Source organism: Oscarella lobularis, chromosome 4 (genome assembly GCF_947507565.1).
Source record: "Oscarella lobularis chromosome 4, ooOscLobu1.1, whole genome shotgun sequence".
Taxonomy (NCBI): domain Eukaryota; kingdom Metazoa; phylum Porifera; class Homoscleromorpha; order Homosclerophorida; family Oscarellidae; genus Oscarella; species Oscarella lobularis.
Genome location: NC_089178.1, coordinates 2,096,737 through 2,123,670, shown reverse-complemented (window position 1 = coordinate 2,123,670; position 26,934 = coordinate 2,096,737). Strand labels below are relative to the sequence as shown.

At 48.4% G+C, this 26,934-nt stretch overlaps 8 protein-coding genes across 9 annotated transcripts; 4 read left to right on the top strand and 4 right to left on the bottom strand.

Annotated features, from left to right (window-relative positions):
* The first annotated feature begins 10 nt into the window (after positions 1-10).
* Positions 11-4,462, top strand: LOC136186741 (myosin-4-like). Its single transcript, XM_065974204.1, has 8 exons — positions 11-745; positions 802-993; positions 1,062-1,137; positions 1,201-1,259; positions 1,318-3,417; positions 3,475-3,538; positions 3,592-3,661; positions 3,800-4,462. Exons 1-8 carry the CDS (start codon positions 33-35, stop codon positions 3,856-3,858), a joined length of 3,333 nt encoding a protein of 1,110 aa, XP_065830276.1. The 5' UTR covers positions 11-32; the 3' UTR covers positions 3,859-4,462.
* Positions 3,691-5,767, bottom strand: LOC136186747 (calcium-binding mitochondrial carrier protein SCaMC-2-like). The gene is made up of 10 exons (XM_065974209.1): positions 5,584-5,767; positions 5,403-5,529; positions 5,253-5,340; positions 5,085-5,196; positions 4,862-5,020; positions 4,650-4,805; positions 4,481-4,591; positions 4,260-4,427; positions 4,056-4,203; positions 3,691-4,006 (listed from the first exon to the last, which is right to left on the bottom strand). Exons 1-10 carry the CDS (start codon positions 5,704-5,706, stop codon positions 3,816-3,818), a joined length of 1,383 nt encoding a protein of 460 aa, XP_065830281.1. The 5' UTR covers positions 5,707-5,767; the 3' UTR covers positions 3,691-3,815.
* LOC136186739 (guanine nucleotide exchange factor subunit RIC1-like) lies at positions 5,408-11,928 on the top strand. The gene is made up of 35 exons (XM_065974201.1): positions 5,408-5,836; positions 5,896-6,044; positions 6,101-6,208; positions 6,262-6,335; positions 6,390-6,488; positions 6,541-6,683; positions 6,746-6,882; positions 6,943-7,034; positions 7,097-7,185; positions 7,236-7,380; positions 7,437-7,488; positions 7,546-7,624; positions 7,674-7,729; positions 7,786-7,926; positions 7,980-8,018; positions 8,081-8,281; positions 8,333-8,501; positions 8,560-8,667; positions 8,720-8,832; positions 8,892-9,020; positions 9,077-9,173; positions 9,226-9,323; positions 9,373-9,419; positions 9,480-9,610; positions 9,660-9,802; positions 9,852-9,986; positions 10,039-10,075; positions 10,138-10,352; positions 10,412-10,536; positions 10,596-10,672; positions 10,723-10,782; positions 10,833-10,937; positions 10,992-11,163; positions 11,219-11,410; positions 11,470-11,928. Exons 2-35 carry the CDS (start codon positions 5,904-5,906, stop codon positions 11,765-11,767), a joined length of 4,047 nt encoding a protein of 1,348 aa, XP_065830273.1. The 5' UTR covers positions 5,408-5,836; positions 5,896-5,903; the 3' UTR covers positions 11,768-11,928.
* LOC136186738 (N-acetylglucosamine-1-phosphotransferase subunits alpha/beta-like) lies at positions 11,902-18,785 on the bottom strand. 2 transcript variants are annotated; one of them, XR_010669754.1, is made up of 30 exons: positions 18,646-18,785; positions 18,502-18,587; positions 18,325-18,444; positions 18,220-18,273; positions 17,711-18,157; positions 17,524-17,659; positions 17,352-17,463; positions 17,227-17,294; positions 17,048-17,179; positions 16,908-16,985; positions 16,701-16,850; positions 16,514-16,645; positions 16,285-16,455; positions 16,111-16,234; positions 15,925-16,049; positions 15,749-15,866; positions 15,487-15,695; positions 15,338-15,427; positions 14,625-15,286; positions 14,272-14,571; positions 14,062-14,214; positions 13,928-13,994; positions 13,768-13,875; positions 13,619-13,704; positions 13,470-13,568; positions 13,360-13,414; positions 13,196-13,308; positions 13,041-13,131; positions 12,620-12,980; positions 11,902-12,542 (listed from the first exon to the last, which is right to left on the bottom strand). XR_010669754.1 is itself a non-coding variant. In XM_065974199.1 (29 exons), the coding sequence occupies exons 1-29, from the start codon at positions 18,763-18,765 to the stop codon at positions 12,900-12,902; spliced, it is 4,287 nt and encodes a 1,428-aa protein (XP_065830271.1). In that variant the 5' UTR covers positions 18,766-18,785; the 3' UTR covers positions 11,902-12,899. The 2 variants fall into 2 exon arrangements, 1 of the variants encoding a protein (XP_065830271.1); XM_065974199.1 differs by having other exon boundaries at positions 11,902-12,980.
* Positions 18,786-18,809: 24 nt separating this feature from the next.
* On the top strand, positions 18,810-19,382 carry LOC136186759 (SNARE-associated protein Snapin-like). The gene is made up of 4 exons (XM_065974222.1): positions 18,810-18,906; positions 18,976-19,022; positions 19,075-19,193; positions 19,253-19,382. The coding sequence occupies exons 1-4, from the start codon at positions 18,812-18,814 to the stop codon at positions 19,334-19,336; spliced, it is 345 nt and encodes a 114-aa protein (XP_065830294.1). The 5' UTR covers positions 18,810-18,811; the 3' UTR covers positions 19,337-19,382.
* Positions 19,302-22,525, bottom strand: LOC136186750 (negative elongation factor B-like). The gene is made up of 6 exons (XM_065974213.1): positions 21,685-22,525; positions 20,559-21,623; positions 20,406-20,508; positions 20,255-20,350; positions 19,712-20,191; positions 19,302-19,616 (listed from the first exon to the last, which is right to left on the bottom strand). The coding sequence occupies exons 2-6, from the start codon at positions 20,804-20,806 to the stop codon at positions 19,431-19,433; spliced, it is 1,113 nt and encodes a 370-aa protein (XP_065830285.1). The 5' UTR covers positions 20,807-21,623; positions 21,685-22,525; the 3' UTR covers positions 19,302-19,430.
* Positions 21,900-24,019, top strand: LOC136186746 (probable G-protein coupled receptor No18). Its single transcript, XM_065974208.1, has 2 exons — positions 21,900-22,292; positions 22,696-24,019. Exons 1-2 carry the CDS (start codon positions 21,925-21,927, stop codon positions 23,942-23,944), a joined length of 1,617 nt encoding a protein of 538 aa, XP_065830280.1. The 5' UTR covers positions 21,900-21,924; the 3' UTR covers positions 23,945-24,019.
* A 25-nt stretch (positions 24,020-24,044) lies between these two features.
* LOC136186744 (AP-3 complex subunit mu-1-like) lies at positions 24,045-26,918 on the bottom strand. The gene is made up of 20 exons (XM_065974207.1): positions 26,525-26,918; positions 26,346-26,452; positions 26,195-26,273; positions 26,038-26,143; positions 25,863-25,975; positions 25,688-25,809; positions 25,552-25,630; positions 25,456-25,503; positions 25,372-25,404; positions 25,281-25,314; positions 25,147-25,226; positions 25,018-25,091; positions 24,913-24,961; positions 24,806-24,859; positions 24,693-24,759; positions 24,597-24,643; positions 24,505-24,549; positions 24,402-24,452; positions 24,278-24,346; positions 24,045-24,221 (listed from the first exon to the last, which is right to left on the bottom strand). The coding sequence occupies exons 1-20, from the start codon at positions 26,843-26,845 to the stop codon at positions 24,156-24,158; spliced, it is 1,644 nt and encodes a 547-aa protein (XP_065830279.1). The 5' UTR covers positions 26,846-26,918; the 3' UTR covers positions 24,045-24,155.
* Positions 26,919-26,934: the final 16 nt, after the last annotated feature.

Genomic DNA, 26,934 nt, shown 5'->3' with positions numbered 1-26,934 from the left:
CAGCGAGAAAAGCTGCGCTTGTACGCGTGCCAATGGCTGCAGCGGGCAATCGTCGTTTTGTCGCGTCGCCGCGTCATCGCACTTTGACGGGAAACGGCGGCGGCGACGACGTCGAAACAACGTCGATCGACGCACTTCGCAACGAATTGCGCAGCACGTCCGAAATGAACGTCCAGCTGCAGCACGATTACGACGACGCTCTCCAACGTCTCGCCCAAGCCGAACTGACGATCGATCAACTACGCTTCGGCGTACAAACCGAAGTCAACAAAACGGTCTATTTCACAGTGAAAGAAGAAGAAGGTCGACGTCGTCGACGCGACGAAAGACGAGCGAACCGTTCGCAATCGCGATCGCCCTATCGATCGATCGGCACGGGAGCAATGGGAACGAACACGGGAATCCAAGCCGACGATTTTCTGAAGGAAGAGAAATACGAAGAGGAGGAAGAGGAGGAGGAGGAAGGGGAATCGAATTCGGAGCGCGAAGTGACGGCGGCGACGACGTTGTCGAGTGCGACGCAGGGCCAACGGGCGACGTTGGAGAGCGCGCAGATGGGACTCGTTTTTCAGACTCGCGCCCTTCAGGATCAGTTGGAGAATATGCAGACGATGATGCAGGAGACGGAGCCGCGTCGCGCGGAGATCGTGCGCGATTTGGAGCGGATTGGAAAGGAGGTGAAGCGGCTCGAGGGCAACGTGACGAAGACGAAGGAGACGCAGGCGAAATTGAGTCAAACAAAAGGGTGAGATCATCACTAGGCTAATATCTAATAATTAGTGGGGTGGGTTTTTTTTTCAGAATTGGAGAGCCGGCTAATGTTGATCATCTACGCGACGAATTGGAGCATTTGAAATTGATGATGGCTGAGACGCAGGATGCGGTCAATGCTCAGTTGAAATGGCAGAAACGAAGGTCTGATGACGCGGCTGAAGTAGCGGGTCCTCTGGAAGAACGCGAAGAAGGACCGACAATGTCTGATCTAATGAATAAGTGAGAATGCTTTTTAATTAAAGATATTGACGTGTTACGCATTTCTTCTCTCCCTCTCCCTCTCTCAGACTTACTGAACTTGAAGGGCAACAGAAAATGAATCCGTCGCTTGATATGGCAACCGAAATCAGGCAACTAAAAGAGGTTATGATCCGAAATTTGTCTTTTTTTTTCCCTACGATAATTTCTGCTTTCTTTTTTTCTCAGGCAATGGAACAGCTTCAATTTCAACTGGACGAAGAGAGAATAGCCCACGAAACGCCAACGTAAATACTGTACATCGTCATTTCAGACTGCAAAATTGAATTGGTATTTAATTAATAGTGACACCGGAGGAGACGGTTCCTATCCGGCCGACCCCTCTCGACAACTTCTCTCGAATCACTCCGCTGAAATAGGCACGCAAGCATCCCAAGGCCTTCCCGGCGAATATCTCTCGTCGTTGATAGCCCCTGTTAGTAGCGGCGAAACGCCGCCGCTAACGACGCTTGGACTCCAGCAGCAGCAGCAAGCCACGTCCTCCTCGTCCTCGTCTCCGGCGCCGTCGCAGTCCAACAATCGCAGTCACATTCCACGATTTAATGCCAAAACGACGTCGTCGTCGTCGTCGTCGTCGTCGTCTTCAACGCCGAAACAGAAGCGTTCAAAGCGAACGCCGCCGACTCATCAAAAATCTCATTCCAACGACGGTTCTTCGTCGTCGTCGTCGTCTCATCAGAAGCGGCAACAACGAAAGACGCGACCCGGATTTATTTCCGACGACGAGCTCCGTCGACGTTCCTTAATTCACATCAACGATACCAGCGACAGTCAACCAATCGCCAATAAGCCCGTCGAATCGAGATCCGTGCAAGCGAACATTCCAACCGAAGCAAGGTCGTCAAGGATACCACGTGTCGTTGCAAAAAAAGGCAAAAGGAATCAATTGCCGGGCGATTCGTTTGATCGAGATAGCGGGTATCTCGGCTCGATGGCGCCGCCGAATTCTCATCCTGGCGTGGGTCAACAGCCGCCTTTGACCTCTTCTCCGCAGTCGAGCGTTTCTCAAATTGAAGAAGAGCCCGAAGTCCAATCGTCCCTTTCCCATCGGCCTCCGCTTCAACCATCCTATTACTTTCCCTATAATCCCGGCGCGGTGCCGGATACGAGTGCCGTCGATAGCCTTCGCGAAGAAGTGCGACGATTGCGAGAACAATTGCTGGACGGTCGAAACGGCAACGGCGTCTCGGCAGCTCAACCTCCGCCAAGGGCGTCGTTGGCAACGCAGACGATCAAAGAAGACGACGGTGAACTGTCTGTTCGTGACTCGCCGAGAGAGCGCTTGTCCGAATCGTCATTTCATCGTTCCCTGAAGCAAGAACCCGCGCCTTTGACTAGTTCTGACGACGGTGACGAGCGACGGCGTCGGAGGCGTCGCGACGGCTACGTGAGACCGCCGCAGCCGCTGGAGATTCCCTCCGATGACGGCGTCGACGACGACGATAGCGCAGGCGACGCGCAGCGGATTGACGAGAAGAAGAATCAATATCACCATCATCGAGAAGCGAAGTCATATCGATTGAGTTCCGAGAGCGAGTCGGATCGGAGCGCGAGGCGACGTCAACGTACGACTCCCGTCGCAAAGAAGCTCTTCAGTCAGTCGTCTCAAACGCCGCCCAAGTGGAAATCGACGACTGCGACTCGTCCGCGCGAGGATTTCGCTACGGATTCTAGTGAAATTTCGTCGTTGACGACGTCGTCAAGTCGAGAAGGCGATTCTTCGCTTGAGTGTCCTCACTGCGGAAATTCGTTTGCCAATGAGACGGGACAGCGTCATCGTCATCAGACGAGCCACAGCAAAAAATGCCAAACACCGGAGAGTTTTCTTCACGAGAGAGCAAAAGAGGAACCCGTCGAAGTCATACGTCTGAAAAAGAAATCAAAACCGAGACGTCCAGTGCGAATTTACCTAGACGAAGACGAAGAGGAGGGGAACGGTCGCGACGAAGACGTCGTCGACGAACCGTCGTCTATTCTTCAGACGCGAAAGCCAAAGGCGTCATCTACGCCTCGCGTCTACGTCGCCGATCCGTCTCCGACCGATTCGGACGACGAGAGAGAATCAATTGTATTAAGACGCCGTCCGCGTCGGAAAGAACGAAGTCCCGCCGTAGTGGTCATTGAACGCGATTTGGAGTCGCCGCCGTCGCCGCCGTCGCCGGTGTACGTGTATAGAAGAAAGCCGCGCACTTCTACGTATCGCTTTGATGACGACGACGACTATGATCGTCACCCGCGAACGAGACGATCAAAATCAGCATACGTGTTGGAAGAAGACAGGGAGCCCAGGGTGATAAGGCAATCAAAGCCGCGGTATGTACTGGAGGACGACGATGATTACGGAGATGCAGACGATGACGTGCACGTTCTCTATAGGCGACGGAGGCAAGTTGCGCAAAAGGATACCGTGCTAGATATAATATTCTCAATTATCTATTGCAGAAGCCGAGTAAGGGCAGTGCCTCGTCGAACGATTTCTCCTGTCCGTCAATCGCGCGACGTTTTCGTTAGTTGTTCAAATAATGAATTGATGATATTTGACTGAAGTCTTGTGTATAGGTGGACGATTTGGAATTGGCTTTGAGTCGCGTCAAAAGGGAGACGAGACGAGCGGCGAATCAATCACGAAGTATGTTAAGTAGCGCGTCACTAGAGCTGGACAGATCATCAGGCCTTTATTGAACGCTATAAAGACTTCAATTGCACAAGACTTTTGCTACAAAAATCGAACGTGCTATTTGTTGTTAATAATTTACGTTGGTGACAGGTGCAAAGACAAAACTTCAAATCGTTGGGACTCCTAGCCAAGTCTTCAGATTTTCGTAAACAACGTAACTAATGCTAACTGCTGGAACTACTTTTATGAAATTAGGACCGATTCCGCGGTATAAACCAACGGGACCTTCAGTCGCTAATATATTCTGAAACAGGGCAACCATTCCTTGACCTTTGGCCCCACCTCGAAGTGTATTGGCTAAAAAACGAAATCAAGCCGCTCCTAATTAATTATTTTTTTGTTTTACTTTGTGCTTGTAGTCGGGTTCGAACCAACGCCAACGGATAGCTCGCCAGCTGGCCGCACGTGCACGATATCGCGCCGCAGAGTAAGAGTACCGTGACGCTGGGACGATCGCTCGCTGAATGCCGATGCACCCACCGATTTTTCAACGTCTGAGAAAAAGAGTCGCATATCAAAGGAGGTACGTCGACAACAAAACAGCGAGTACCTCGTAGATAGTGAGATCTACGCCGGCGTAAGGAATGACGCCGAGCAGATTAGGCAAGAGGCCGCGATAAAAGCTACGAATGCCTTCCGTTTGCAATATTGATCTCGCCGCGTCGGCGATTCCTTTGTATTGACCGGTTTTCCGCAAAGCAAGACGCGTTTTTAAGACCTCAAGGGAAGCAAGTAAAGAAATCCATCCAAGATCAGCAAAAAAACATTTACCTCCATAGGATAAATAGCCGTTTGAGACACGACTCCTGCCAGTGAGCCGGCTGCAAAGCGCTCCGACACCCTAAGGTCTGTGCTGCTATTTTCTCGAAATAGTTTTTTGATCTTAAAGAGCAATAATGTCAATTTTTCGATTGACGCCTCCCTCTCTCTGACGCTTTACCTGTTCGTAGGCAAAGAATTTCATGGCGGTTTCAGGAGCAATTTTTACTACGTTGACGCCATTTCCTCGCCACAGCGAACGATAGCCGCCCTCTTGAATCATCTGCGTGAATCCCGACCAGATTCCGAGCCTCTGACCACCACTACCACCTTGAACCTAACAAACAAACAAATAAATAAATATGGTAAGAATATGATTATTAGGAAATTAACCTGTAAAAGAATTTTGAGCCTGTCTAACGGAGCCGTAGACGTTCTGGACACGGCCCCGGCTCCGGCCCCGGCTACGAGCTGCTTCCACCACAGACCAGACGTCTTTTCATCTTCGAGAAAGTCGTCAGGTATTAGGAGACTTTCCCCAATGTCAATCGCCTATAGAAACATCAATTGTTCCTTAGACGACGAGAGGAAAGTCAATATATTAATATCGACGCACCGCCGCGTGTCTCCAATTCCGAAACATCTCTCGCAAGTCGTTAGCCGGTTTGAGCAAGTGATACTCCCTCCATTCATCCCACGTGATAGTGAGAGAACCGTCTTTATCCATGCTAAAACAATCGCGCGGACTCTCAACCGATCAGACCAGTCGGATGCCTTCAATTACTGTTTGAGCAATTTTTCGACTTCGGCGTCGCTCACTTTCAAGCCGAGTCGACCGAGCGCACTCGTTATTTCCGCGCGATCCAGACGCCCTACGTCACCCGCGGTGAATTTATTATGCAATCCATTGTCGTGATTTCATGATGGATTTCACCGTCTTTGTTAGTGTCGATGTCCTTGAAGACCAAGTCTAACTTTCGCTCGTGGGCGTCGAGATATTTCGAGAATTCGGCCAAGTCCAATTGGCCGTCCGTATTCGAATCGCTTCGCTTTAGAATTTCCTGAAAGTCGGGGGCGGTAGATATGGATTTCTAAACGCTTTTTCGGAACGGTACTTTTGCCTGTTCGCCGCTTCTGCTGGCTCCGAGGCGCTTGAGCCCATCTTCGAGCTCTTTGGCGTCGATTCGGCCGTCTTTGTTGACGTCGAGTTGCTCGAACAGCGTCTTAAATTTGCTCATCTTCTCCTCGTATCGTCGTCATCTCTCCGACTTGACGAACACTTCCTTTTTGTCGCCGCTTTAGCGTACGCCAGAGCGGCCTGTTACGACTTGTTACGACACTTCTTGTAACGCCGAGGGAAGAGCAGAGGTCAGGAATTCTATTTTCTTGCAAGTAAACACGTCTTACGGAAAACTAACGACGCTTAGGTTTGGCCATGTATTTTCCTCTCGGCTTTCCGAAGATCCTAAACGATCGGGAAGAAGGCAAAGGACGTCTCATATGCATCCGAGTCTCCAAAGATCGTTCCTTCTTCGCCGTTATCCACGAACGAGGTCTTAGCGTGTGGTACTACAACGTAAGTATTCGCGACGCCCTCTCGCTCTCGGGAATAATCGATCGTTTTCCTTCTAGCCTCACGCGGCACTCGTAAGCTACATCCGAGGAGAAGAGGCAATCAAGGAAGACGGCCAGAACGTCGATGCAGCATGGAAACCGGACGGATTCATGCTCGCCTTGCTGGTACAGTACAGCGTCGACGAATTTTTCCAATTTTTTTTTATTTGCTATGCTAGACGACAAAAAGCCGAGTCATCTTTTACAAACTTCAGTTGCAAGACAAAGAAATATTTGTCTCTCGACCCGTTCGGTATGACTGATTTTTTTTGGGGGGGAGCATGTTACATATTTTCATTTTCTTCAGTGGAGCGAAAATCACTGAGCACACTCCAGCCATAGAAGGCATTCCCGAAGTGACGTTGGAACAGACCTGCATCGTTCCTCTTATGGGCGGAATTTCGTGGTAAAAATATTCAATTAAAATTTGAAATTTTATTTATAGGCGGTCTTTCTAGTGTGGCGTCTCGCCGAGAAGAACTTGTTGTTGCTACGGGCAACGGAATGCTATGCCGAGTCAGATGGGACGGTCTCATCGACGGGCAGCTATCGATTCAAGTTCAGGCCATACCCTTTACAGCAGATCCTCAGAGAGTGAGAGGTAAAGATCAATGAAACGTTTGCCTTCTCTAATGGACTCATTGTTGGTGTGTATGTGTGCAGCCGTTCCTTTGTCGGGGTCTCCTGGGTTGTTTTTGGCTGCTCTGGAACATTGTCCCAAATTAGGCGGCTATGCATTTGTGCTAAACGATGGACGAGGTGGACTATTGACGAGCAATTCATCTGTTTTGGATGCTGGAGTGAGTTTTTTTCGAAAAAAAAAAACAATTTCAATTCAAATTATGACGAAAAATGTACAGAACGTGAAGGGGATATGGGCCAAGGGCGTGTCGAATGCAAATTGTCTGGCAGCCAATCAAAGATTTGGTCTCATAGCATTTGGATGCGAAAGGTAAAGAGAACCGCGCACACATGGCCCTTCTGCTATTTATTTATTCATTTCATCAATGGCAGTGGCGAAGTCGTTTTATTTGCTTTGGACGATTTGACGGGCAGTCTACTTCTTTCCCACTCCATGCAACTCTCACCTCAACAATATCCAGGCAAGAGAAAAAAGAGAAAGAATTCGTCTCAATTATTCTTATCCTTTCAGACGCTTCCCTTCGTTCTGGACCAGTCCACTGCATGGCGTGGAGTCCAGACGGACTGGCCCTATTTGTTGGTTGGTGTCGAGGGGGTTACTCAATTTGGAGCGCGTTCGGAGCGTTGCTCGTCTGCTCCCTGAGCAGCGACTTTGGGTACAGATGTACATAGAACCTTGGCTGCAAATACACTATTTCCTTCTTTTTTTTAGTCTGTCGTCTTCCTCGATGGATTTCTCACAGGCTATTATAGCCAAGTCTGTGGTACGAACGGGCAGAGTCTTCAGGTTTTTTCGGTATTAGTTAATTGTGCGTTTGAAGTGCTGGGGTGCCGAAGGGTATCACCTCTTCCTCGCTTGCGATCTGAGTCGAGACGAGCAAGACGGAAGTGCTGATAAAGGTGAGAAAAAGGACGTGCGCTCGATTAGCGTCAAAGATTCGTTTCACAGGCGATATCATTGTCCTGCAATTTGCCAAGAGCGCATTAGCTGCCAATCCAACTTTGGTAGAAACCCGGTTTATTCTCTCGCTCTCTGTGTACTGAAGAGTGCACGGCTTTAGTCAAATTGCGAAAATGTTCTATTGCACGCCGAGGATAGAATTTTCTTCCACACCACCGACAGCATCGTGAAATCAAACGCTGGAAAGAACGAGCACTTGTCTCTATCGACGGCAAACAGCAAACAGTGGATCATTGTACAGGTATATATAAAATAGAGTTCAATGATAAATCGCTTGTGCAATGTACCACGTAGATCCCTCTCGACTATCTCCAAAATAATTGGCCAATCAGAGTAAGGGGACTTAGAAAGATTTTGTCCTCTTAGTTCCTTCTAAATTAAATATTTATTGTCAGTACGCAGCTGTCGATAACTCGGCTCGCTACGTCGCCGTTTCGGGTCGACGAGGCTTCGCCCACTGCACCATCAGCAGTCGCAAGTGGAAACTCTTTGGCAACGAAAATCACGAAAGCAAGATGATCTCTCGCGGGGGAATTGCCTGGTGGAAAGACATCATTGTGCTCGGATGCTACAACGCCGACGAGAGCGTTGACGAAGTTGGCCGATGTTTAGTCGTTAATTGGTATTGTTATATATATTTTTTTCAGGTGAGGATGTATTGTCGGTCTTCGAAACTTGACAACGATTTGATGTCTCATCTGATTAAATTGTCTTCGCCTGTTGCCATGGTGAACGTCTTTTGCGACACTCTCATGGTCTTGACGAACGACAAGCGAGTTTATTTGTACGCGATGGATCGTCAGGAAACTCCGCAAGGTAAGCGCATATATTGTATGTCCTCCTTGAAGCATAGTTATTTGTTTGACAAATAAAGGAGTTATTGTTCTTCTGGCGAAGCTGAACGAAATCTCGCTGGGCCTTTGCATTCCGCACATATCCTCGTTGATTTCTCTCGCTCCTTCAGCACTTAGAACCGAAGCGGGTGAGAACGAAAAATTAATTAATTAATTATTAATTAATTGTGACGTTTACAGTCAGAGGGAGTTTGCCAACAAAAGGTTTACCTGAATCTCTCATTGCCAACGTGGCCGGGAAACTCTTTCTTCTACAACGCGATCACTCTGTCGTCGACAAACGCGGAAAGAGAGTACATTTATTACTAAAATATTTATATTTGTTTACTTATTTATTGAACTGGGTGGTTAGGGACCGTACGGACCTCCCGTCATGTTGGCGTCGTCCGTCGAGAATGTCTGGTCTTCGTCGCAGAGCAAAGTGACGCATCGCTATTTGCTTGAAGCTCTATGGCTTGGCTGCGGAGCCGGCGGAATAAAAGTCATTGATACTTTAATTTCCTACTACGCTTAGTTTCATAGTTGTTTCTACTTCAGGTGTGGCTACCTCTTTTTCCGAAAGAAATCGGCAGTCAGTCGGGCTTCCTATCAAAGCGTATCATGCTTACGTTCAGCTTGGATATCTATCCGTTGCGTAAGAGAACGCCGCTTTTTTTTGGACGTTGAACGTCGTATTCTTAACTTAGTGGTTCGCTTTGAGGAAGCCGTTGCCGTTGGGGTTGCCTGTGACACGACAACAGCTCGCGCCGGTCAGCTTCTTCCGTTCTGCTCCATTGAACGAACAGTACTGGGGAATGAGAAGTGTTTATTTGACTCATAACTATCTCTCTCAGGCGCAGATCTTTCTTCATCACATCTTAAAGCAGCTCTTGCGAAGAAAGTGAATATTATTTTTTCCTTTTTCTTCTTCTATGTGCTTTGCATTCTGATTTGTTTTTAGTCTCGGCGTTCACGCTCTTCAGATTGCCCAGAGTTGCCAGTCTCTGCCATATTTTGCTCACATACTGGAATTGATGCTTCACAACGTTCTCGAGGAGGAAGCGCTATCGTCCGGCCTTCATCCTCTTCCCGGTAACGTCAGTTTAGTAACGAACGTCTTTATGTTATCGCCACTTTTTAGATGCTTTGCTGCCAAAAATTGTCCCCTTTATTCAAGAGTTTCCCCAATATTTGGAGACAATAGGCCACTGTACGAGAAAAACGGAAGTAGCTATGTGGCACTATCTCTTCGACGTCGTGGGAAATCCAAATCATTTATTAGAAGTTTGTCTGAACCGAAAGAGAAACACATTTCATGGTTCTTTCCTCGCAGAAATGCTTGGCCACCAATAAATTAGAGACGGCAGCCACGTACCTCATTATCATACAAAATCTCGAGCCGCCCGCCGTCAGTCGACAGTATGCGACTCGTCTTCTCGACTCAGCGCTGGAAAACTGCATGTGGGAGGTACGTTTTTTTTTCTTCAAAATTGAACTCTATAAACTAATAAGGTTTGTAGTTGTGTCGAGATCTGGTTCGTTTTTTGAGAACCATAGGTGGGTAGAGCAAACTGATTTTCGATTTCGTTTCCCCACGCGTCTTCTTGTCTGACTCTTAGGCTCTGGCGATCCTTTGGATTCGCCCGTGTTTGTTCCTCAGTCGGCGCCTCCGTTTCCTATCGTCGATCGATTGGAATTGGCTTTGGAGAAGGAGATCGAGAGAACAGGCAGCCAGACCAGCGTTGTCAGCTTGAAAGCAGACTACATTGACGACGCGGGTCACATCATTCGAAGGCCGCAATTTCTCGCTAATCTCGACATACCTAAAGAGGACGTAAGTGCGAGAGGAAGAAGCATCGAATCGTCTTCGTTTAGTTATACGTTTCTCTGCAGTTTTTTATTGACACTATTCTGTGTCGTCATGCGAGAAAACTTTTGCAAGGATGGCAGTTGAGAAAATTGGGAACTTTTGCCGCTACGTTGGATTTTCCTTTGACTGCCTGGCTCAGCAAAGAACGGTAAAAAAGTTTGCACATAAGCGCGTGGTGATTGATTATCATTATTATTATTATCTCAGAAATCGAGCTGCTCAAATAGATGGCTTTACTCGGGCCTTATCTAGCTTACACAAATTGATGGACTGGCCCTGGCCAAGTGAGTTTTAGTCCAACGTTTCGAGCGGTTTTTTCGTTACGTTCTCTCAGTCAGCCAGATGCCTCCCAGTTCCTATCGATCTGCCGACGCCTCTTCCCAAGCGTCAACCGGTTTGTTACAGCATCAAGATCCAGCTGTTGCGAGAACGAGTAATTTTTAGGTTCGAATCGTAGTGAAGTGAGTCGGACGGTTGGTTTTTCCGGATCGCAAATCGTCACTCCGGCAATGTCTGAGGAAAGAGTTCAGCCGTCGTCCTCCCAAGTTGGTAAGTATGCATCTCTGTAGATGACGGAATTCATATTAAATTTTTCCTACGTAGGAGAATTTGCCGACGGCGGCGGCGGCGGCGGCGGGGGAGATTCGTTCAGCGTCGACGAAGAATTTCAGGACCCCGAAGCGATGTCAAGTTATTACTGGGACGCGGACGATTTGGAGCCACCCATGCAACCACTCACGGTCAAAGGGCCTAGGAAATCAGAGCAAGAATTGAGGTACATGACGTATGACACTCAAGAGACTCAGTTTCTGATACGAGTGTCTGTGAAGGTATTTCTTGGAAATTATGGGCAGTGCGCGGTGCTACGAGTGGAGTCTCCTCTTGGCTATTGTCCTGCAGAACGTTGAATCTGCCCAGTCGACTGTTCGCGCTGTTTGTAACGACGCGGACATGTCTGCCGACAACAAATTGCGAATTTTGACTGGAATCGGTGATCTCACCAATTGGGCGAAGAATGCGAGGTGACGACGCGTTTTTAATTATGCCAATTTCTTGGCAGTGTTCAATTTCTAAAATGTAGTCCCGGCTACGTTTGGATTCTCGAGAGTTTGCGTGAGGCCTGCCAGCTCTTGTCAACGGAGATGGCGGCGGTGCAGGTAAAAGGGACGGAGTCCGAAAATGAAGATGACGGAGCTGCGGGAAGCGTCTCGCCGAAAATTCAACGAAGCAAGTCGGATTCGGCATCGTTGGGTGGACTCGACGTTGCCGAGGCTGTTAGTCCATCTGCCGCCCAGCACAGTCCCGCGCGGCAATTTCCCCTCGTCGCCCCCGATGCAGATAATGAGTCAAGTGACAATCAGAATTGTACAGTCAGCTAGTAGTAGAGGCGCATAACATGACTTACACGCCTGTGCTCCGTAACTCGCGGTAGGTAGGTTAGATGTAGGTTCGTTTTAGGGCAACGGCGGGGTGGTGCACCCCGCGTGCGCTGCCGCCGCCATGGAGAAAAGGGTAGAGTATAGACATTTTATTGAAATAAAAACGAAAAAACAAAGACCTCCCCCTTCTTCTTTCGCGGGCAGTTTTTGTTGACGGGGTCTTGCCCAGGACCCCGAAGCAGTTTTTAACGATGGGGTCATGCTCAGGACCCCAAAGCCCTATCAACAAACATTAGTGCATATCTAATAGACAAAACGTTCTATGCGTACCTGCCATCTTTATGTCCTCGTTTTGATCCAGGATTCACGTCAATCTTTTGGCTGTATATGCCTGCAAATAAATCAAGAAGACGCTTGCAGGCACATTTTTGCTGTTGGCGTCGTTCTCCTGGAGAGACTACCAATAAGAATGGTAGCCTCAAATAGGAGATGCACGCCGCGAGTGGGCAGTTTTCCTTCTCGGGGCCGCACAACCACTTCAGCAGTTGATGTAGGCCTGCCCAGGAGACGTTGGCCTTTTAGACGTTATGGCCTCATACCAAGAGGAGGCATACAGGCAGTTTAGAAGACTGCAACTATGAGGAAGTTGCAAGTCCTCGTGGTCCCGCAGTTGGACCAACCCGTCCTGCCGAGGACGTTGGGACCGCGGTCTACCTCTTCGTCTCCACTCAAAGTATCTGCACTGTTATATACAAGTCACCAAACATACCATGGCCTATGTGAAAAAACAGCGCAACGTAACGAAAGACGCCCCAAACGATAGATTAGTGTTGTTCTGAACACTTCGCTTACCCAGACCCCGCTTTAGGCCCCTGCCTTTTACTTCTTCGAAGAATACACGCCCAAAACACCGCTTTCCGCCACTTCGTGGCCGCGAAAGGTATCAAGAACGTTTCTTATACCTCTACTCGACTGAAAAGCGGAGTACCTGAGTTCTTTCCTTTCTTTTGTGGCGATCAACGGGCCGTTGTAAAAGCCTGTCACGTGATGTAGAAAGCGCGCGTTTCAGCTTGCAATTTGCAAATGAGAAGCGAGGCACTCACACCTAACGCTGTCAAATAAAACGCTCTTGTTAAACTACAATAGATCTTGTTTGCCGGTTTCCTTTTAGTCGAGTAATAAAGTTGACTATTTTGCGTTTTAATTGCCTAAGCTAAAAAATGAATAAACTTTAGGAACTGCTGTCTGCAAACTCGGCCGTGTGTCTGCTTACCTGACCAATGAAGAACGAGCCCAAACTGAGCAAAAGCAGAACAACAAAGGCCACATGAACCCAAAATCTTATGACTTCCTGCTGTCGTCTCCTAAAAAAAGAAACCAAAAGACAGTTAGGTATATTATACCATGTAGAGGCGACGCAACACTTGCCATTCGTTTAGCTCGTCGACATGTAAAAAGCGGTTTCTGTACTCTGCAGGCAATTCAAACTGTGACGGCTTCGGGAAAAACGACTCGTAAAAGTCGCGTAGCAAGGCAACAACCTATAAAACGCACACTAAGCACAGCCTCGATGCAGGAAGGCACTTGCACACTATTTTAGCGCTGGCTTTGCTGTGGTCAACATTGTCATTGACACATATAAACTTCCTAAATTTAAATTTAGGTAAGAGAGGAAAAGTGTCAAAGGAAAGAGCCAATCAACCTGGTATCCTTGCGAATGGTGTCTAACTTCTGAACGCTTTTCGTCACGTTCTCCGAAATCATTTTAAATGCAATGTCGTCTTCGCCAAGTACTTGAAATCTGTGAAACGGTCTTATGGAGAAAAATATTTAGTGAGAAGAGCACTTTACTTATATTTTGTTTCGCTGTCCTTGCTCTTGTTTAGCAAGTCAATAATTGGCTTGCATTGCTGAAACAGATCGAGCGTTATCAGGGGCTATGCAAACAGAAAAAAGAGGCGACGCATTGGCCCTAAATAAAATCGCAATTTTGTGGCTACCAGTTCGTCATCGTAATTGTACTCCAGGTCTAGAGCACTGACAGTGGGAACGGTGTAGTTAGCATTTCTAGAACAGTTGCCAAATATGCTGTCAAAGTCGTGAAGATTCTAAAGGGACTGATTACTTAAATGGCAGTGTCAGCAAACAGATCAAACGAACCTTCGTAGTCAGAGGCAAGTCATAGATTTTCGCCATCAGAGTTCTCAGTTCTCTATACGATAAAATCCTAGAAACGATTAAAACGCATATTTCCTGTCCAATTCGGCGTCCCATTGACATCATTCTTGACTCACCCCGACTCGTCGACGTCTAATTGTTCGAACGCTTGAGTGACATTAAACCGTCTCTTTTCGCTCATCAAAAAATAATTGTACGCAAAAGCGAACTGCATGTCGTCTTTGGCGCGCAACTTGTGCGACGACGTCGCTTCGTACTGCGCTGGAAATCTAAGGAAGGCCCCCCGCGCAATTATACCCAGAGGAAAAAAATCTGTATCGACTCACGTTGACTGCAGTTCTTCCATGACATCTCTATCAATCATGTGAGGCATATGAGCTGGCACCTTGCGACTCGTATAGCCGTAGAATTTATTATAGAGCCGATTGACGTGATTGAGCGAATCGGCGAACGTGTCCAAAAGACGTCGCCCGGTCGCTTTTCGGTCCGTCTCGTAGCTTCCGTCGTCGTCGTCATCGTCGCTTTCGGCAACGAGGTGATCAAATAAATTTCGTTTCTCCCAAGGAAAAGCTCCTCGACCGAATCGAGACTGGGCTTTGCGATTTTCTTCCCAGTCCAATTGAGCTCTAAAAGACGAGATACACGTACTGTATAGGCAATCTCCTTGGTGTTTGCTTACTTCTCCAGCGTTTGTGCCAGTGTCAGCTGCTTCTGCTTCGCGTTTGCAATCCAATCAGCCAAGAGAACGTCTTCGTCTGTTACCACTGGTGCTGCGTCCTTCTCTACGGGATCGCCCTTTCCAGCCCTTGCTTCTGTGTCGTCATCAAAAGCCAGGAGCTTTCTTCCTTTCACTCCTTCTTTCTGCTTAGTTTTCGCCGTCTCTGCTCTAGTCTTTTTTACAGACGCTTTATCTGCTCCTTTCTTCGCGCCTTTACTCTGGGATATTTTCTCCGGAGAAGCTTTGATCTCCGCATCGTCTTTGCTCAAACTTTTCTCGGACAGATTTCTATGCGTCGTCGTCGTCGTGGTGAAAATCTGAGGCAAACTCGTTCCGACTATCATCGACGTCATCGACGCATTTTTCTCAAAGAAGTCTTTCAGGATTCTTGCCCTCTTCCTATGGTAGCCCTTTTCGGTCAAGTCGCCTTCGTCGAACTCCGTCTGAACCGAATTCAAAGCCGCCTGAACGTCGGAAGGCAATAGACTTTCGTTCTTTAGAAGAGGAAGCGCGTATTCGTGCTTGGAGAAGACGTCCAGCTTCTTCGGTACAAACGAGTCATTCAACTCCCAATAATTGTACGGCAACGAACCATTTCGGATCAAAATCGGAACTGTTTTGTTCTAAAAGAAAGACGTCTAGGAATAAATCTCGCTTAATAGCAAAATACTGACAGTAGACGTCAGATTGCTTTCTTGGAGTGATGCCGCGACGTCTTTGCCAGAGGCGGGCGTAAACGTATCAACCGTAAAATTCAAGGCAACCTGAAAAGAAGCGAGAAGATGCAAAGACGCGCCACGACTCTTCGTGCCAACGATCTTACGGTAACTTTGATCGTCTTATTGAGACTTCCCCCGAGCCCAACCGAGAGAAATGTCCGGTTAAAACCAGACCGAAAAACGACTGTTAGCACTTTGTAACGCTGAGCGATGACGGCAGTGCGCACTATTTCATTCTTGGTAATGGAACCAAAAGACAAAGCGCCCTTATCGCCAAAAATGCTGCTCAAATTGAAATAGACTGCACTTAGACCTTTAGAGACAACTTTTGAAAAGAGAAGGTCAAACCAGTATATTGGCACCCACCTAATGGCAAATGAATTACAGTCCTGTTGTCATCTTCCAGTTCAACGTCGTGAAGTTGGCGAAAGTTGGCCATTCCGCAATCTCCCACGTCAAAGCCGCACTCACGAATATTGCACGCCTTGGAGATGACGAGAGATTAGTATCTAATTTTTTGCCCCCATGCACAATTAAGTTACCGCATCGCAGTATCGGTCTCCTAGCCACGCATCGGCGCACCCAACATTGCAGTATCTTTTGGGATCTGACGAATAACTACTGGAATGCCAACTCCGAAAATTATAGGCAGATCTTGGACTTTTTCCTTAATTAACGATGCCTCCTCATTACGGTACTCTTTCATTTGCTTGACCGAGTACGTTTACCTTCGCAATCGCCTCCGTCCCAATCGCACGCCGAATTGTTGCATGACACGTCGCAGTACCGGTCCCTGATCCAATTCGTCGGGCAGCCTTCGGAACACTGGGGAACTTGCCACGCCAAATAGACCTAGGAGAAATTCTGTCAGAACAAACCATACCAGTCGTTTTTTTAGCTACTCTGTGGCCTCCGGAATAGCTGTAAAAGTCGTCCGGATAAACTTCCTTTCCAAAGAGCACGTCGTCGTTCATGTAGATGAATTTCTTGGAGAGACCCGGTATGCGATGGATGTGGGTTTCGATTGCGGGTGAACTGAACGTTGGAAGGTGAGTCTCGTTGGGAAAAAGATCCTAAAGACGAACAGTCAGAAAAAACTGTGAACCAAAAGACGGCACACGTTCAGCGTACTTTGTGAGTGACAACGGTCACTCTAGGATTATCCAAATCCAACCAGTACGGTATCTGACCATTTGTAACAATGTAGATGTGTCGAATCCACGGAACGAACTTTTCGACCGATCTCAACGAATAGCGTAGTTCCTAGCATCGGATTTGCGTCGAGTTGCGCGCTCTTTCGCCGCTCGACAACGCTTACCTCGTTGTCTTGGAAACGATTTGCCGACATGATATCATCGTCCGGAACTTCTTCTTTTTTTGAATCGTCGAGTGGCGTCATAGGATCCCAAGCGACGAAGGCGGGAGCCAAACTGACGGAGCGATTGCCTACGGTGACGTTTCCCTTGGACTGAGATATCAAACGTTCAGAGAAGCGTCGTCCTTGTGAACAGTGATTTTGTCTTACAAGTTTCAGTGCACTTTCGGCGTACGAAATATTGGAAAATTTGATGACTCCGATGCTGTGATTGGAAAATAAGGTGACCTGAAGAAATCAACAAAACTTGACCGACACCACTTTATATATTATACGTATAATCAACGTACTGATGCAATCTGTTGCGAAAACTGCTGCACCATTGCTCTCGTCAATTCCAAATGAGTCAGATTGACGGCAAGGGACTTTAATAAGACAAGATTTTTCATTTTGAAGCAGCAGTTCACTTCACAATCGTCCGTCTAATCAACCTCGATTATTCAGCGAGAAAAACTGAAAACAAACTTACGAGATAGCCCACCGTTGAACTGACGTTCTTCTTCTTCCACGTAAGTAATTTCTTTGACACGTCTTTGGCTAGAAAAAAAGACACGTTCCGTTGTGCGCCAAGCGTGCAGATGAATTGCTCATCACCTGCTCTTTCGTAAGGAAATTGCACGTACGTTACCGTCTCCTTGTGCGCCCCTTCCGACGTGACGCGCATCGCCTTCATCGCGGACGCAAACGTTTTATCAATACTTCGAATCTACCAGCAAGAAAAAAAAATTAGCCAAAAACGAAAACGCGACGATCTATCAACGCTCGCCTCCTTCAGGGTAACGTTCGACGGAAAGCCGCGAAACAAGACGGCGTACGCGGGCAGACAGAGCCTGCCAGTACAGACGCCCTTTTCTTCCTTTTTCGCAACGGGAGCCGCTTCGGTAGGCTTCGGCGGTTCCAGACTGAAAAGAGCCAAGTCATTTTCTCATTCTTTTCTACTGTATTCTTCTTACTCTGGCATTTTCTCCCATTTGACTCTCGTCTTGGGTTGGCGAACACTTGGCGCCTTGCGACCTTTCGTAGCACTTTCTGACGACAAAACGGTCGCTTTTCCCTCCGTTTCATTGTTTCTAATAGTCCCATTCACATTGACGCTGACGTTGACGTTGACGTGACGTTGCTTCGTCGGTTCTTCTCCTTTCTTATTAGCATTCAATTTCGACACAGATTTGAGACTCCTCGCGTTGGATTTAATATTAGGTGAAAAGACTTTCTCCCTCTTCCCCTGTCTACCCGTCCGTTTTACGGGCTTCTTTGGTTTTGACGCTGTTGCCGTTTCTTTTGTCTGCGGCAGACGACGTCGGAGTGATGTCGGCGAAGAGGAAACTTTTGTTGCGTCGTTCCTAGAGGCGTTTCTCGCATTTCGACTGGAATTGACGCTGTTAGTCAACGTCGCGTTTCTAAAAACGAAAAAAAAAACTGAACGAAAAAAGTCTCCAAAATTCGTTTTTCTTTCTCTTACTTTCTTTGTTCGAGTTCTTTCTGCTTCTGTGCTTCGAGTAGGCGCTCTCGTTCCCTGATAGAATCAGCTTAGCGAAAAATCGCGTTTGAATTTTCCTCGTCTAACTTTGTCCGATTTTTTTCGGCTTCTAATTCGATTTTCACCCTCGCGAGCGCCTCGAGAAGCTCCGGATCGGAGCCGTTTACCCACGTGTACACGATGTCAATCGGAATCGGCGCGGAAATTCTACGAGAGAGAGGCGTAGAAACAAAGAAAGAAACTCACGTGGCTGTGGGCTCTCACTTGTCTTGAAACGACTTCCCGGCGATGTTGTCGTGATAGAAGCTAAATGCTGCATCATATTGATCCATGCTCCATCGCAGAGCCGTCTAGAAAGTCGAGAGAGGTAGTAAGAAAGTCAACATGCAGATCGCGAGTTTCCTTTACCTCGCCGAACTGAAAACCGGAGACGAGAACGATCACGGTGGCCGTCAGACATAGAGCAATGCCCGATCGCGAGTTGAGAAACGTATAGAGCCGACGCTGGAGGAGTTTAGCGAGGGCCATTTGCTTACTATTCGGGGCTTCCGGTTCTATACATCACGTGACCTATATGGCAACAGACTCGACCGATTCCCTCACTGACGGCATTCTTTCGGTGCTCAGACCGGCCGTGGAGGAAGTCGACCTAAAAGTGAAGGCCGTTCGGTGAGTTTTGAATCGCAATTGGCTCGTGGGGTCTCGCAACGGGAAACGATTTCTTTTCTCTCTTACCAGGCAAAGTCAGGTCGAATTGCGGGAATACGTCGACAAGTTGTCCAAGGGTAAAGCACTTCCGTATGATTATGACACGTTTTGCTAGAGCGAATCGCGTAGAACTCCATCGCCTGTCCGATTTGCAGAAGGCGCCTATCAGCCTCGATCCGTACGTGCAGAATTTGGAGAATTCCAAGCATCGAATCCTGCTGGTGAACAATCTCTTGGAAAGTGTTCAAGTACGTGAGCACAACGTCACTTTTTTTTTAATCTTCTCGTGGACGTGCAATTTTTGCAGGAGCGACTCACGCGACTGAACCAGCACATAGCGAGAGAATCGGCGCGAAGAAAGGCAATGCTCGACCCAAGTCAACTTTCGTAGAGAAATCAGTATCTAATAGTAATAAAACAAACGACGAATAATCACACCTAGCAGCGTCACGCGAATTTTTTCCTCCTTTTTTTTGGTCTATCACTCACTGCGTTTCCATGGGGGGAGAGGTGGGAGCCGATCGCGGTAAGATGTCCAAAAGAGGAGAGTTGGCCACTTCGAGGGGTGACGGGGACACTTGCTGTTGCTGCTGCAGCTGTGGCTTCTGATTCTGTAGAGCGGAGACCTTTTCCATCAGCTGAACATAGAATTCCTTTGCTTCGATCGAATGCTAGAAGGAAGAGTGCGTTCAAGAAAAATTTTAGTAGACAACCAATTGTGTGACCACAAGTGGTTGCCACCTGGTCGCGTATTTGCATGTCTTACGTCTTCCGCCGGCCGACTGGCTTCAATAAAATGACCTATTAGATCAGCATCCTTGAGTCTTTCACATAATTGCCAGAGAAGTTGATGCAGCTGCCGAGCAACGCCCTCGCACGATACAAAATTGAGAAGAAAGTCGTCGAAAACGAGATTGAAGAAGGACGAGCTTGGCATTGGGTCAGTGATGCACGCCAAGGCGTGTGTGAATCGATGAAAAAATAACGATGGAACGTCTGGCATGCTCAAACAGGCGTGGGCTATAGGTGAAAGTATGGAGTGCAATAGAAACTCGTCGCGCTTCTCGGCGGCGTGGATGGCAAATTCTAATGTGAACGCCTGCGCCGGTTGGTCGATTTGCATGAATCGCGCTAATGCCTCGTTTGGTTTTGCTGTGGAATTCGGCTGAGGATCAAAACCGGAGATAGATTGTTTGACAAGAATTTCAGCGAGAGCTGGTAGACACTCGGTCAATGAAACCATGCTCTAATCAACAGAAAGACGTTGATAAAAATGTTAGCTTAGTGATTAAATAATTAATTGACGCACCAAATCATCTTCAGTGAAATTCTGCCCGTTGATCATGTCCCACGCATTCAATCCAAACTGGAGCAGCCGAATCAGAAGACAAAATTCCATATTTACCTAAGAAGTAATACAGAACACATTACGGCAAACATACTAATAATATGTATCTTACACGTGGAAGATCTTCTCGATTCACAGTATCATGCAACTGACTGACAATCGTATTCGTGACAGCATGAACAGCATAGGGATCGCAAAGCAACATCGAAATATCTCTAAATTAGTTAATAAATAAATAAATAAATTAAAATATCTAAGTACTCACCCTCTCATCTGCTCCTTAGGCGATCGTATATCGTCGAGTATCTTCTCCAATTTCTGCCCGTGCTTGGGATCGACGCCGCGCTCTCGTATGCACGCATCCAAGCACCAGCCGAACTCGTGACACGGATCGGCGCCGAGAACGTGCGTCGCTTCGAGATCGTGCAACGACATGAGCATGTCGGCTCGTAGCGTGCAATAGTGAACGATTTTCGTCGACAAGAAGAGTGTCCGAATGAACTGGAGCAGCATATTGTAGAGTTTCAGCGATCCGCCGACGTACGTCGTGAGACCTTTCACCGTTTCGTGTTGGCGTCGCGCGCGCGGCGACACGCCGAAAAAATCGACGCCGACGCTCGAAACGAGTCGTTCCTTCTCGTCGACGTAGCGATCGAGCAGCGGGCGCACTTCGTCGCCGAATAAGCCGACGTTTTTCTCCCATATTTGACGTTTGACGCCGACGGCGCACGATTCGTAGAGCGCTTGATCGTCGCTCAGTTCGTCGAGGATTCGGTCGGGGATCGTGGGAAGGGCGTCGAGAAGGCGAAGGACGACCGATCGGAGAGGATTCTCCGGTCGACGAGCGAATTCGAAGCCCGAATCGACGAGCGCGAGGATACGATCAGGCGCGAGAGCGACGAGTTTTGATAGTAGCGTCGTTTCGAGTTGTTCGTAGAGATTGGCGTGGATTTCGCGTCGCGTTACGTCGTGGAGATCGAGGAGGGGTAGGACGGGGTGCAGGGCATCGATGGCGAGACCGTTTTCGCGCTGAAAGTGAGTTATGACCTCGATCGGGTTCCCACTTCCCAGCGCATCGCGGATGAAGTCTCCGCCTTGATAGGCTCGTCCAGCCGAATCCAGTGTCGCTTGGTGATTAAAATCTCATTTATATATCGCTTCGGGAGCAGTTGTTGGCCAGAAAATCGGGCTGATACGCCGGAGCTCCGGTGGGGTGCAAAAACGCGTGGAGGTCTGAAGGCCTCCATAGCGGCCTTTGGGCTTAGCGCGCGCGGCCGTCCTCGTGACTTCTGCAATCCGAACACGTGGAGAATTCGAACTTTTGTATTTCCTAAAAAATTTCATCATAGAGATGTGATACATTTTAATATACGAGTTCTATTAAAATGTACCTTTTGATTTCCTTTTCGTGCTTGGCCTGCCTGGGAGGGATCAGATTTCACTGTAATGAACGGCTGTCCTTCTCTTCCCTCTGATTTGGATGCAAACAAACAACTGTAGGCAAAGCAACACCTGCAAGAAAGGCGTGGCTTGAAATGTGCCCACGGGGCCGTCCTTGCATCATCGTCTTATCATCCGTCGAATTCCATTTACGATCCCTAATAACATATCATTCCTCTCGCCGAACGAAGATGGATGCTACTACAAGCGCTGTCGTCATGAATGCGACAAACGCCACCAATGATGATGATCCCCAGTGGATCGGTGCAATTGAAAGCGCCGCCGTCATTCTAGTCGGCATCATCGCTCTCTTTTTCGGCTCGCTCGTCTGCGCGACCATCTACTTGCGTCCTCGACTTCGAACGGTCACCAATCTACTCATCGTCAATCTCGCCATCGCCGACATCTGCGTCGCTGTCGTCAGCGTCCCGTTCGTCGCCGCCAGTCTCGCCGTGCGTCGATGGATATTCGGTGACGCGTGGTGCCGCGCCGCCGGTTTCCTGAGTGTTCTCTTCTCAGGCGCGAGCATCGTCACGCTCGCTGCCATCTCCGTCGAACGGTTAGTGACAGATCGCAGGAAACGAAAACCAGGGAAGCGGAGAGGGGGGTCCTCCCCTCGTGCAACCGAGTTTACGCACTTGTGCCGGCTCGGATTGCATAGCACCTGCACCACCCGTTTCCCAGGAAACACCCTCAGTAGCTAGAGCCCTTTATCGTTGTCGTCGTCGTACAGTCGAGCGGCAATTTTTCTAAAGCGTCGCGCGTGTTTCGAGAGCGGCCCCATAAACCGCAACGCCTATCGGATGGAGATGAGCCGTTATTCATCTATAATTTGTTGTCCTAACCTAAGTGACCACAGTTGTCGTTTGCATCCTTGCAAACGACGACACGGAACGCATCCTCCCTCATACCTATAGATTCTCCGAGCGACAATACTAGAGCGGCTTCTTTTTCTCCCTTAGGTACTACTCGACGTCGCATCCCCGAGCCCGTCAGCGATCATATCGGCGAGCGGCTTTGATGATCGCTTACGTCTGGCTTCACGCGACTATTTTCAGCTTTCCGCCGCTCGTCGGGCTCGGTTCGTTCGATTTCAACGACGGCAAGAATCGATGTGCCGTCGCCTGGGCGAAACGCGGTGCCGACCAATGGTACAACACGGCGATCGTAATCGGCCTCTTCATAATTCCTCTCCTCGTCATGACCTTCGCCTATATCGGAATTTTCTGGCGAATGGACAAGCGAGCGAAACGACTCAAACAGAACGCCGAGAACGGCGGAGCGGCTACGGGCGACTACCCCGACTCGCCGTCGGCTTCCCGCACGCCGGAGCCGTGTCGTCGCCGCGGCAGCACGCCGTCGCTCTGCTGGATCGGCAGCGTGCAAGGTCACAGTACGAGTCGATATCGACGTTCTGTACGTCAATTGGCGTTGGAACGACGTCTCGCTAAAACCGTTCTCACGGTGATCGGCGTTTTTCTTCTCTGCTGGTTTCCGTACTACTCCGTCAATCTCTGGTCGACGTTCACCGGTCGGGACGTGTCGCCGACCGTCGATTACGTCACGTATTTATTGGCCTTGATCAATTCGGCGTGTAATCCCATGATCTACGGCCTGCGAAACAAAAAGTTTCGCGAGACGTTCAAGGCCATTTTGACGTGCCGTCGCGTCTCCTATTCGGAGCGGCGCTACTCTCTGTCGCGCTCCGTCAGCCAATCTTTGCCGGCAGTCGTCGCAATTGGATGCGAAGGCTTGAAATTGCCAGCAAAACGACGAAACTCGCAAGACAGCGGATTCATGCAGCTAATTCATCTCGACTGCAGACGACGCTCGTCGCTACCCCAGCCGCGACCGCCTCCGCCAAATAACAAATTAAGTAGCAGCAGCGGCAGCGTTGAAGACAGCGGAACGCCGTCGTCGGACCTATCAGCAACGGCAGTACCTAGAGAAAAAGCGGATCCTGATACGAGTCCACCTCCTCAAAAAAGACCAAGGATGTGCGAAGAACCGCGGCGAGTGTGCGCTGAGCGACGGCGCACGGGCAGTGGCCGACGGCGTGCGCCTCCGCCCCCTCCGCCCCCTCGGCCGCCGCCTCCCGCCTTCAAGTTGAATGCGCCCTGGACTGGTGCGTACAAATTCGACGAGTCGAGCGCCGGCAATTCTGTAGTTGAATCGATAAATATCGTATTTCGAGACGAGTCGCTAGTGTAAAGTAGAAAAGATCCACGACTTACACGCAAGCGCGGGCAGATACAAAAAAATAATAAAACGTACCTTTTTTCTTCACTTGCAGCGAGGAACATGCGATCGATTTCGTTGGGTTCGTAACATTTTATCCCTATTAAGCACACTCAAGCAACAATCATGTAGAAAAGAAAAAAAAGGGCGTGCTGCACAGGATGGCCACTTCTTCAAAATCTCTTTACGACCTAACCTGAAATTTGCCCGCTTTGGTTGTGTATTTGACACCCTTAAAAGGCTTGTATTTCTATGGAATAAAATACGGCATGAAATGCGAGCAAGACACTGTATTTTTTGGATGACCTCGCCATAGATGTCTAGTCTGTTCACCTTCAATCCTGAGACAGCAAACGAGGGAACTTTGAAGGCAACCTAAGCGAAAACGCTCGTCGTAAAAATGCTATTCGGAAGGTAATTGTGTGCACACTTCCACTGATGGGTTGGAATCAGGCAGAGGGGCCCCGGTTTGAAGTGTGAGCTGAAAAAGCAAGGAAATTATTTTATCGAATTGCAGAGACGTGTGCGCGTACCGAGCCTTTTAGTTGAATCAATTTCTGTGGCATCAATCGACCGATCTATAGGCGAAGTAGTACACCACATCAAAACCCTCAGACAAACTCACGTGCCACTTTAGAGTCTTCGTCGTAGGATCAAACAGATAATTTCCAACTGAAAAAGATTATGACAAAGGAAGAGAATAAAACGGAGACGGGATTGCCTGTAGGTGTCAACGTGCAGTTCTGTACCATCTTTGGCATAACCACATTCAATTCAACTTCCTCGACCTATTAGAGAGCATAAGAATAGTCGAAAACGTTACGCGGAACAAACCTGTTTTCCCATTGTTTGCTTGGGACCGACAGATATGTCCAAAGAACCCGAGCCCTACAAGAAAATTCCTCGATTTTGAGATAACAAACAATTCCCGATCGAATTACCTCTCTGAAGTGAAACATTGGCTTTACCCAGACAGGAAAAGTTACCACACTAAATTAAAAACTACATCAAAACGAACGATTCCCGAAGTTCAAACCCCGTCTTGCCTTGAAGACGTAATGTGGTACGACATAAGACGGAATCGACCGTCGGGAGGAACAAACGACAAAACCCGCTCTGCCTATAGAAATCCATTTCTTTCTATGTAACCTGAAAAGGGGCTTAGTTGTGCTTGCCTCCCAACGACGGAATCGCACACAAGGATGAAAGCTAACGTCATCGAGTAGACGTGGATTGACAAAGGACATTGTCAAATCTAGAAAGAATTTAAAGTGAGGCCCTCCAGCGAGACACTCTTTCAGGAATGTACCGGGCATTCCGGATAATTTCACTACAGACTCAACCTATGCACAAGACGAGAGGCTCTCTAATTTTAGATGATGAAAAAATCCGCTACGTACGTGTCCCTGAATTTCTGACGAGATTGTTGTTCCCTGGTTGCAACATTGAAAAACGTGACTTACAATTCATAAACGGTTACATACGGATTTATCAATGATTGCATCGATTTCTTCAACCAAATCAAAATACGCCTAAGCGAGCGATTTGGAAAAAAAAACGCAGAAAGACATTCTGCAAACCTCATTGTTCGCGTACTTCACTCCTTGCCGTCTCCAAGGAATATTCGACAGCTGACCAGTGGGCAAAGTCTCGCTCATCCTATAGACAAAACACATGCAGCCAAAAAAATAGATGAAATTTCTTGACCCGGTTTACCTCGATCTACCAGTGACCGTGTCAACGACGGCTCCGAGCACAGTCGGCGGTCGAATCATCTCCCGCAAGACGTTGGGATCGGTCACGTGCGGATAACCATTATCGAGCATTTCATCGAGAAGCTAAAGACGGGAATTTGATGTAGCAAATCCAATTTCTTTCCTACAGTACGAACCTCGTAAACGACGACGTACTGCTCCTTGATCACCAATTCCGAGCAACTACCGAAATACTCGACGAACGTGTCCATGATTCGATGGAGAAATTCGACGACGTAGAGCGGAGGCGCTAAAAAGAAAAAGGCGACGATCCGACGATGTCCCCTCCCCCCCCTTCCCTTTCAAACCCACTTTCGTTTTGAAGTACGGCTACGAAGTAGAGCTTAAAGCGGAATATCGTGACGAGATAGTGATGGGGAGTCGTTACGACGACGGGAACGTCTTCGGGACGGCTCGCCTGCGACGACGTTGCGTCGATTGCTTTTTTTCTCTTGCTATTGCACTGTACCTTTGCTTGCGCTTCGAAGAAGTAGTCGCATACGGATCGACTGACCGTGCTGCGCCAGTGCTTCTCCATAAAGATGTCTCTTTGAGACGAAACGAGGACGAATTACTCAAGTTCTTTTGGAGGGCCCCCGATAACTTTTAGACGAACTCACCCCGACTGGTTAATCATAAAGAGACTGTGTATCATCTTGGGCGTCGGTTTTCCCTGCTGTAACAGCTCGATAAAACGTGAGATCGAACACGAACTATAGTGCCCGGACTAAGAACGGTGAATAAATAAATCGTTGCAAATAGACTATTGATTCGTGCCGCCGTTCATGCGTGGCAGTACGGGAAGTATCAAATTTCCAAACTGCGAGTCTTGGGTCACATAGCAACCGTAGGATTGAGACTGCGCGTGTTGCAAAGCAGCGCGCTGGTTCACCAGCATGCGATGAGCGTCCGCCCGTTCCGCGGGGGCGGGCGCTCGTTGCTGAGCGAGATTCTTTCCTCTTCCAACGCCTCGACCGTATTCAGGTCGCGACGAGGCTACTGGTCCCGCTCTACGGCTTTCCGGCTGGCGCTGGTGCTGTTCTTTCATTTTCAGCTTCTCCCTCTGCTCCTGTAGCGACTGGAGTATTTTTTTGTTGGTCTGCTCTTGACTGCCGGACATGGCCACGGCGTGCGAACCTAAACGCAGCAAGGAGACCCTCTAGAACAAGTTCTCTGTTCGCGATTTCGCTGCGCTTGCGTAGTGCTCGG